Source organism: Alligator mississippiensis, chromosome 3, assembly GCF_030867095.1.
Source record: "Alligator mississippiensis isolate rAllMis1 chromosome 3, rAllMis1, whole genome shotgun sequence".
Classification (NCBI taxonomy): Eukaryota; Metazoa; Chordata; order Crocodylia; family Alligatoridae; genus Alligator; species Alligator mississippiensis.
Window position 1 is genome coordinate 257,229,358 of NC_081826.1, and position 10,652 is coordinate 257,240,009.

Below are 10,652 nucleotides of genomic sequence, written 5' to 3' on the forward strand. Positions count from 1 at the left end.
TTGATGTATGATAGTTAACCTTGATTTTTTTTCTCTTAGCTTGGACATATTGTAGTATCTTCTATCTACACTGAAGTTTACAGGGTATGCCCTGACCCAGTGAATTCAAGTAGAATATCTTGTAACAAATCTCAAGGGAAAAAACAAAGCTAGGTAGGGTGTATTAGCTAGTCTCAATCCATGTTTCTGACAAGCAAATCCATAAAGAACTATCTCGTGTGCAAATGACCATTTTATCTAACTTGTTTCATAAACCTACAGCAGCCTCTCACAGATTAAGAAAAAGAAGTCATACAACACTGTCATCACAAGCAGTAGTGTGTTACTAAACCACTCATTAGCACTTTAAATTCCTAAAAGACTTTATTTTTAAAGTCTAAAGGTACTCGATTTGTATAATGAGAAGCGTTACATAAAAACCTAGCCACTTTAGACACTTGAAAAGAGGAAGTAATATTAAGAACCAGTTATTTCAGACCTGTTTTAAACAAAATGTCACACATTTATTTCTATGTAACTTGAAGCTCAATATCATTTACATCCAGAATAGTTTAATTTTGAGAATTTTATAGGAGGAGCAAGTTATCAAGGTAAAGCCCTGCAAAGCAAAGTGATACCACTAGGATCTATGAGACCTGCCAATATGCTAGGAAACATGGGAGAAAAAAAATCTGTTGTGGATGCAACTGGGTACATAAGAAATATGACAGTCTGTGGGAAACCCATGATTTACTTGTTTTAAAAGTCTATCCTCAGTGCAAGCCAAAGCAGGGTTGTAATAGATGTAAGCAGGAACTAGATAAAATGTGAAAAGGAAATAAGAATGTGTGAGTAAAAGTGGCTTTGGCAGGGCAAGATTAAAAACAGTTTTCTTCTGCACAGAAGATTTTTTCTGAATGTTTGTTGAGCATCACCGCCATTGGTGGCAGATTAGAAACACACCAAAAAAAGGTAAGCAATAATCCACTCCTCTCACTGTGTGAGGAGTCTCTACCAGTGTCTCACTGGAAGGCTCCAGGACCCAAATAATTCTATACCATCTGTCACACAACACTATCACATTTATAGGCTGACAGAATTTGATTTTTTTCAGAATTTTGACTGATAATATTAATGTTTATTTTTAAGTACTTATTTTGATATTTATCAAATTAAATTGTCAGGACTGCACAAAATTAGGGGTTTCATAGTAGCTAGGGTCAGGGGGGACCTGAACAGATCATCTAGCCTGACCCCCTGCCACAGGCAGGAATGAATGCTGGGTTCACAAGACCCCAGACAGGTGATCGTCCAACCTCCTCTTGAATTTGCCCAAGGTAGGGGTGAGGACCACTTCCCTGGGAAGCTGGTTCCAGATTTTGGCCACCCTAACTGAAAAATATTGCCTTCTGATCTCTAACCTAAACCTATTCTCCATCAGCTTATGACCATTGTTCCTTGTCACCCCAGGTGGTGCTGGGGAGAAAAAAGCTCTGCCTATTTGCTGTTGATCCCCCTGATGAGCTTGTAGGCAGCCACCAGGTCCCTCCTCAGCCTCCTCTTGCTGAGGCTGAACAGGTTCAGGTCCTTCAGTCTTTCCTCGTAGGGCCTGTCCTGCTGCCCTCTCACCAAGTGGGTGGCCCTGCTCTGAACCCTCTCCAGGCTGGCCACATCCCTTTTGAAGTGTGGCGCCCAGTACTGGACGCAGCATTCCAACTGCGGCCTGACCAAAGTCTCATAGAGGGGGAGTATCACCTCTCTGGACTGGCTTGAGATGCACCTTTGGAGGCATGACAAGGTATGGCTGGCTTTGCTGGCTGTGGTCTGGCATTGGCGGCTCATGCTCATCTTGGAGTCAATAATGACTCCAAGATCCCTTTCCGCCTCTGTGCTTTCAAGAAGGGAACTCCCCAGCCTGTATGTATGCTGTGGATTCCTTCTCCCAAGGTGCAGCACCCTGCATTTGTCTATGTTGAACCCCATCCTATTCTCATCTGCCCACTTTTGTAGTCTGTCTAAACCTAGTTGCAGCCTCTCTCTCCCTTCAAGTGTGTCCACCTCACTCCACCGGAGGGTGCGGAGGGCAGACAATTTATTAATAACAAACATAACTATAGTAGGATTGCAGCCAGCTGAGCAGCACAGCTGCCATCAGTCCTGGCTCCACTGACCCATAGCTTCCTCATCCACTTTGCCATTTCCTCTTCCTTTGTTCCCAGTCTCCTGGGGTTTCTGGGCGCTACAGTCCAAACTCCAGTCAAAACAGTTCTGTAGGACTGCTCCCCCTTATCAGCACACACTCCATCAGCCATCATTTTTCTTACGTCCCCTTTCAATTATTAGATAGAAATACTTTTTCCATCAGTATGCGAGTGCAAAGCGAAATCACCATGTATCAACATTTACCAATAAAAAAGTGAATCCTCCCAAGCATACATATATTTACTATAACCCACCAAATCCTCCCAGAATTCTGAGTTTTCCTCTGTACATGAATTAAAATATTGTGATTCCAAAGACTTATATGTTGGCTAATTAGCATCCACACAGTACTTAGGACAAATGTCTCAGTAATGCAAAACCAGGTTTAAGGAGCCAAAATTTTTGAGAAAATTGGCTTTCTCCTCGATCCTTCTGGTTACGGGTCGGGTCAGGGGCTGAGGAGGGAGAGATGAACTGAAGTAGTAAACAGAAGACTGTAGCGCTAGTGCCATCATGAAGGCTTCGGCTTCTATGACCACAGTCTGCACTTTGAAGAGAGAGGCAGCAATTTGTTGGGAAGGAATGGCCTCTACCTCACTCCAGGGAAGAAGCTCTTATCAGCCAGAGTGGCTGACCTGCTTGACCAGGCCTTAACTAAGTTTGCCAGGAGATGGGTGGATAACCACCAGTGCAAACCCACCAAGCATCAACCACAAAAATTAGCAGGTCAGGATGCTCAAGGGAACCCACTCCTAGAAAAGCCCCATCCCTGGACTGGGATAGGAGCGCAGGGAAGCCTAAGGCCTCCAATGGCAGGCTCACTTGCCTGTACACAAATGCCAGGAGCCTGGGGAACAAACAAGAGGAACTGGCCCTTCTACTAAACAGAAATGACTATGATCTCATAGGGATAATGGAGACCTGGTGGGACTCCAGCTATGACCGGACCACAGGTATAGATGGCTATACCTTGTACAGGAGAGATCGCGTTGAAAGAATGGGCAGGGGTGTAGTTCTCTATGCGAAGGAGCAGTATACTTCCCTGCAAGTGTAGATTGGCATCCAAGGAGGGTGACTTGAGACCCTCTGGGTTAGAATATGAGGGGAATGTGGCGAAGGGGATATAATGGTAGGAGTCTACTACAGATCTCCAAATCAGGAGCAAGAACTTGACCATGAATTTGCTAGGGAACTGGCTGAAGCTGCACACTCTTGGTGCATGGTTGTCATGGGGACACATCAGCTGCCTGGACATCTCATGGGAAGAGCACTCAGGCAAATCCAACTGGTTACAAAGCTTCCTCACATGCATAGATGAGCTCTACCCATCTCAAGAAGTTTATGAGCTAACAAGAGGTAAGGCGCTGCTGGACCTGCTACTGACCAAAGGGGATGATCTAGTCAGCAACCTAAGAATCAAAGGGAAGCTGGGAGACAGTGACCATGAGTTGATCACTTTCACTATCCATTGAATTTCACTTCTGCATTGCTGACTGACTTGCACAGCTGGCAAGTCAGTCAGCAATGCAGAAGGCCTCAACTTTAGGAAAGCAGATTTTCATAAGCTCAGAAGGCTAGCTGTTGAGGCCCTAAGAGGCCATTCACAGGGAGGGGAGTTCACGATGAATGGTTACTCCTTAAGAAAGAGATCCTTGAAGCACAAGGGAAGTCCATTCCAGCCCATAGGAAAGGTAGTAAAAGGGCTTGGCAACCCCCTTGCCTCAGTAAGGAACTCATGGACCTCCTGCATCTAAAAAGAGAAGCTTATAAAGGATGGAAGACACGAAACACTACTAAGAAGGTGTATTCAGGACTGGTCTGCACCTGTAGAGAGCGAACTAGGAAAGCCAAGGCTGTAATTGAACTCCAAATGGCTACACAAATCAAGGACAATAAAAAGTCCTTCTTCAGATACATGGGAAGTCAGAAAAAAAAGAAGGGCAACACTGGACACCTGCTAAACCAAACAGAGTAGCTGATAACCAACACCCAGGAAAAAGCCAATCTCCTTAACGATTACTTTGTGTTGGTCTTTCACCAGCCCAAAGGGATCGCCCTGCCTGAAAAGATGCAGGATCACTAGGGTAAGGGTGAACATATGCCCATCACTGGCATAGATCTTGTGAGGGAACACCTTGAGAGGCCGGACACCCAAAAATCAGCTGGTCCAGACAGATTGCACCCAAGAGTGCTAAAGGAACTGGCTGACATCATAGCATGGCCACTGGCAAGAATATTCAAGAACTCGTGGCGCTTGGGCAAGGTACCTGAAGATTTTAAGAGGGCCGATGTGGTGCCTATCTTCAAGAAGAGGAAGGAAGAAAGATCCGGGAAACTACAGACCAAATCAGTTTGACCTCAACCCCTGGAAAGATCTTGGAAAAAAATCATCAAAGAAACCATTAACAACAGGCTAACAGAAAGCAGCATTCTGAGGGATAGCCAACACAGCTTTGTTGCGGTTAGGTCTTGCCTGACCAATCTCATTTCCTTCCATGACCAAGTGACACATCACCTAGACAAAGAAGAAGTTGATATCATATATTTGAACTTTAAAAAAGCCTTTGACCTGGTGTCCCATGATGTCCTTATAGCAAAACTGGAGAACTGCAACCTCGACAACCTTATGGTCCAATGGCTAGGGAACTGGCCCCAAGGTCGGACCCAGAGAGTGGTAGTTGATGAAAGCAAATCTGCATGGCACATAGTGACCGGTGGTGTCCCCCAGGGCTCTGTTCTCAGACCTGTACTCTTTAATGTATTTATAAATGATCTAGACTCTGGTGTCAGAAGCAGACTGGCTAAGTTCACTGACAACACCATGCTATGGGGAAGTGTGGTCACACCTGAGGATAGGCTGGCGATCCAGGCCAACCTCGACAGGCTCCCAAGGTGGGCGAATGAAAACCTGATGGCATTTAATATGGAGAAATGCAAGGTGCTCCACCTCAGGAGAAAAAACCTGCATCACACTTATAGGCTTGACAGTGCTACACTCGCTAGCACCACGACTGAAAGAGACTTGGTGGTCATGATTGACCACCAGATGAACATGAGCCAACAATGCAATATCGCAGCCAGCAAAGCAAACAAAACTCTGGCTTGCATCTGCCGATGCATCTCAAGCAAGACCCATAAAATCATCCTCTCACTGTACTTGGCCTTGGTAAAGCTGTAGCTGGAGTACTGCATCAAATTTTGAACTCTGCAATTCAGAAAGGATGTGGAGAAGCTTGAAAGAGTCCAGAGGAGAGCCACGCACATGATCAGAATGCAAGAGAGCAGGCCTTATGAAGAGTGCTGAGAGCCATGGGACTCTTCAGCCTGGAGAAGTGTAGGCTCAGGGATGACTTGGTGGCAGCCTATAAGAACATAAGGGGTGTGCATCAGGAACTGGGAGAACGTCTATTCACCAGGGCACCCCAAGGGAAGACAAGGTCCAATGGTCACAAATTCCTGGAAGACCATTTTAGGCTGGACACAAGGAAAAACTTCTTTACTGTCTGAGTTCCCAGGCCTGGAATAGACTTTCCCTAAAGGTGGTGTAGGCACCTACTCTGGACACCTTCAAGAAACATTTGGATCCCTATTTTGCTAGGATTCTTTGACCCTAGCTGACTTCCTGCCCCTTGGGCCGGGGGCTGGACCCAATGATCTTGCGAGGTCCCTTCCTGCCCTAATGTCTACAAAATCTATGAAATCCTGCTTTCAGAAGTGACTTAAGCTTTTGAGAGTCCTGCTGAATGCCCACCTACATCTTCAGGACCTTTGACTAACTTAAAGAGTCCAACCTGTCAAATTTCTTTTGCACCCAATCGCATCCACAACAAGCTTTATTTCTCCCATGTTTCCTAGCATGTCAGCAGGTCCCACAGGTCCTGGTAATAGCTCCTTACCTTTCAAGACTTATCTTTAATAACATACCTGTACAAAATTCCTTAAGTTAAAACACTCCAAATGTAAATGATCTTGACTCCACATAGAAGCAGACACTGCATAACAATATTAAACAGATCTGAAAGAACTGGCTTCAAAAATTACTTCTTTTGGTCAAGTGTCCAATATAGCTTGGGGCAGAGATTCTCATCCAGGGTGTTGCAGCTCGTACTGTGCAGTGCTAGTACTGTTAGGTATGCAAAAATGATTCACAAGATAAACCCAGGGATTTAAAATAGGAATCCACATGTTAAAAACATGCCACCCTGTTCTAGGGTTTCTGAGTTCTGTGCAACAAAAGAGTTGCTTTAGGATTTTTCTGTGATCAAAAAATGATTAAAAGCTGGCACTTCCCAAAGGAGCCTCCAGGCTAACAAGGGGCACCTCCAGTTGGAAAAGGCTGGGAGCCCCAAAGTGAGGTTTCTTCAAGGTGCTCATCATCAGACAATGAAAGCACCTTTGACTTTAGATATAAAAAGAACAAGTCAGGACTGCAGAGTGACAGCTCCTGGTGCTGCTAACCTGACAGCTAGTAGGGGGAGGATTCTTAATTGATGCAAGAGAGTGCTGGGCCTTTTTGAAACAGAACATATAAATAGGGTCCCTCAGCTGGCAGCCGGCTCATGCTACAGGGATGTGTTTGTTGGCAAACTAGGCATTTCCAACCAGGGGTTCAGTTTTACAGTCATGGAGGATCAGAGAGGTAGAGGCTGGAAGGGACCTCCAGAGGTCATCTAATCCAACCCCTGCCTGAGGCAGGATCATCCCTATCCAAACCATCCTGTACAGTCCTTAATCTAAACTCTACATAAGACTACCATCAACCCTGACACACACAGACCTAACACCCTGCCACAGTCACAACCCCCCTTTGATTCCTGCTTCACCCAAAGTTTATATCAAGCTGTCTAGCAGTGGCAGCAGCATTTCTATTCAAACAACATCAAGGGAGCCACTTGACTTCATGGCTCATTACAATTTATCTGATTTCTTCTGAACTCTTCATTCCACCAGCGTTAACCACCCTCTCTCCTTTTCGAAGGTCTTAAGCTTCAAGCTATCCTGTCTTCTGCAATGCTACTGTGCGTTAGCTGTTCCATTGCTCCTATTTCACAGCCCTGCTATTTTTTTTTTGCTTGAACTAAAAAAAATTAGCTGGAGGTCTGAAACAACCCAGATGAACATTATCTGAGGTGTGGAAATCACTTACCGTGAAACGCTGGGTGCAGTCAAGATCCTAGAATCATAGAAAGTGAAGGCTGGGAGGGAGCTCAGGAGGTCACAGCTAGTCCAACTCCTGCTCAAAGCAGGACCAGCCACAACCAGACCATCCCAACCAGGCTTTGCCTATCCAAGTCTTAAAAACTTCTAAGGATGGAGATGCCACCACCTCTCTGGGCAGCCTGTTCCAGTGAGGTGGTGGCACTTCCATCCTTAGAGGTAGACAAAGCCTCAGCGGGGGCGATACGAGGTGCTCAGGAAGGCGAGAAATAGCACTGTGAGAAAGCGGCACGCTCCACGGGAACGCCTGCGCTGCGGGAGTAAGGAAACACTGCCTCCCCGTGCGGCTGCCTGGCGCACCGTGGTGCCACGCAGACGAGGCGCACGGGGCTGCAAGTGAAGGCCCAGCCCAGCAAAGTCCATTCGCTTCTGCTTGGGCCCTACACTGGGCTGCACAGCCCGCGCCCTGGCCTGCTAGTAGAGCTTCCCACTTAGCAGGAGAGAGGTGCTCTGGGCTGCGGGGGATGAAGCAGGGAACCGCATGCACCCCTCTTTTGAAAACCCTAGATGTGACCATGCCGTCACCCACGGGGGTGGGTGGGCGGGCTGGCTGGCTCCTGAGGGCCGGGCCGGGCCGGGCGGGCTCCTCACCTGGTAGCGGCCGGAGAGCAGCTGGCTGCGGGACGGGGTGCACAGGGGCTGCGTGTAGTAGCGCTGCAGGCGGACGCCCCCCGCGCCCAGCGTGTCCAGGTGCGGCGTGCGCAGGCGGGAGCCGTGCCAGCCCACGTCGTGCCAGCCCAGGTCGTCTGCCAGCACCAGCACCACGTGCGGCGCCCGCCCGCCCGGGCACGGCCGCGGCCAGCACAGCAGCAGCGCCAGCAACAGCAGAGCCGCACAGCCCGGCCGGAGCCGCGCCATCGCCTCCCCGCCACACCAGGAACTGCAGCTGGGGCCGCCTCCGCCCGCGGGGCCCGCCCCGCCCCGCCCCGCCTCCCGCCCTGCCTCGGGCCGCGGCTGCCCGCCCTCCTGCCTCAGCGCCTGGTCCGGGGCAGGCGGGTGGGAGCGGTGGCTCTGGCTGTGGCTCGCAGGGGTGCGGTGGGCGCTGCCCGGGTGCTCTGCTCTGCTCTGCTCAGCCGTGGACCGGCACCCCTGGCGGCCCCGGGCAGACTGTTAGCCTCAGCCTCCCCCCCCGAGATAACGATAATACTAATAGGACACAGAAAACAGGCGCTTTGCCCGCGGCCGGCCTTGGCTCCACTGAGCGTCTCCCCGCCCTGCTCTCGCTGTGAAGCTTTGACCCTCGCTCCTGTCCGTTTTCTCTTTCGTCGTCCCCCAAACTCACTTGAAGCACGCTCAGTAGCACCCTCTAATAACGGGGGTGCTAACCATTGCTGTGGGCATAAGGCCCACGCTGCCCTTATGCGTCAAATAGGCCTGTCTTTTAGTGACTGACTGGGGCCGTGGGCCTATGCTTCACGCACTCGCATCCCGGGGCAATTTCCCTGGGCAGTGTCTGCTGGCTCCAGGGTCCCGTCTGAGGGCAGTGCCCAGCGTGCTCTGCTCAGTGTGTCCCCCCCACCCCAGGGTGCTTGATCTCAGCCTCTGACCCTCACTCATGTCCTTGTTACTGTTTTAGTTGTCCCAAGGAATCAGGGGGTGCACACCTAATAGCCCCTCAAACAACAAGAGGGGCTAGCTGTTTGTTTGGGCCCATGCTTGTGATTCTCTTGTGGATCAGAGGATGTTGTTTCTATTTTAGTTTGGGTTTCCTTGCTTGTTTGTTAATTGCAAGGAAAGAGGTAACAAGCTGCAGGAGCCTGCCGGTTGTTAAACCCTAACTGGCAAACCCATCAATGAACTGACAACCCCAGCTGTAGACATCATTTTTTTCCACACACAAAAGTTACCAGAGAAAAAATATAGCGGGGGTTTTTTCAAAACCTTTAGATTCAGTGGGGTACAAAAGACTGAACCTTAAGCACACAAATTGATGGAAAAACATGAGTTGAAATAAAGGTAGATAAGCTTTCCAAGGTAAAACATGCTGTTCTTGGCTTCCTGTAATCAGAGACCTGACAAAAATGCCTTGTGTTTGAAAGCCCCCTGGCCCTGCAGATGCCCCTCACTCCTGCAACAGAATCTTTCAAATGTGGAAGGTGTAAAGGACAGACGTCCCTGTCAGCCTCAAAGTCCTGTTGTGCTTTTGTGCCTGAAAGCTTGTCTAACAGCTCTCCCAACTTTACAGCTGGCCCAACAAAAGTTATCACCAAGAAAACTTTGCTTCCTTCACCTCTGGCAGAAGACTGATTGAACTGGAAGGACACCTACTCTGATGTCCAAAATACAAACTGTACAACAATTTTTTCTTCAAATTATCAGGAATTATAAGCAAGCTTTTATAAAAAATGACAAGGTTAGAGAGCAATGCCAGATATATGAGCAATTTTTCCCCTGTTATAGCTTGGCAACATTTGTGATGCAAACACAGCAGAGGTTCCCAAATCTATTCAAAGAGTGACAACATTAAACAGAAACATAATCTCACGTGCTAATTCTGCTCCCAGAATCTACAAGGTGGGTAGGTTTGTAATCAAATAACATCGCTGTGGCAATTACAGCAATTGGTGACATGGAATATAAATCTGAACTATATGAAAGTCCTTTAAATAAAATGAGGAAATTGTACAGTATCATGTGTCCAGCTAGAATCTGCTCCAGGGAACAGTTTAGAACAGTGATGTTCAATCTAGGTGCCACCCTGGGGTGCCTTGAGGTCCTTTCATGGGTACTCTGGGGTGTCATGCAATGTTTGCATTATTAGATGTGCACATGTGATTCACAGGATAAATCCAGAGATTTTAAATAGGAATCCATAATTTAAAAAACATTCTGACCTGTTGTAGGATTTCTGAGTGCTTTATAACAGGAAAAAATACTCTTATCTTTTCACAGTGAAAAAAAAAAAAGTGAAAACTAAGAGCTAGCATTTTCTGAGGGGTGCCTAGAATCCAGCAAGTCTAACAAGGGGTGCCTTGAGCTAAAAACTTTTAGAACCACTGGTTTAGGAACAACCAGAACAAATTATTTTGGAGTTGATAGAAAGACAGAAATTTCATGTCTCTGCCACATTGCAGATATACTAACTATAGCATCATCTGCCCAGAGAACGTCTTCATAATACATCTGGGATTTATCCCCTGTGTTTTCTTGTTATTGCTATTTATTTTTATACAGGTGCAGATTGTTATGGAGTGTTAACTATTACTGCCCATGCCTCTCCTTGCCTGCAGAGCTATATATAGTTTTTCTTTTTA

General features: G+C 47.5%; 1 protein-coding gene across 2 annotated transcripts in view; it reads right to left on the minus strand.

Annotated features, from left to right (window-relative positions):
• ARSB (arylsulfatase B) overlaps nucleotides 1-8,276 on the minus strand; it is a 158,290-nt gene extending 150,014 nt beyond the window's left edge. For both annotated transcript variants that reach the window (XM_019481786.2, XM_059725113.1), the window contains exon 1: nucleotides 7,990-8,276. In XM_019481786.2, the coding sequence (XP_019337331.2) occupies nucleotides 7,990-8,256 (267 nt within the window). In that variant the 5' untranslated portion in view covers nucleotides 8,257-8,276. The remainder of the gene's footprint in view (nucleotides 1-7,989) is intronic.
• Between the last annotated feature and the right edge of the window lie 2,376 nt (nucleotides 8,277-10,652).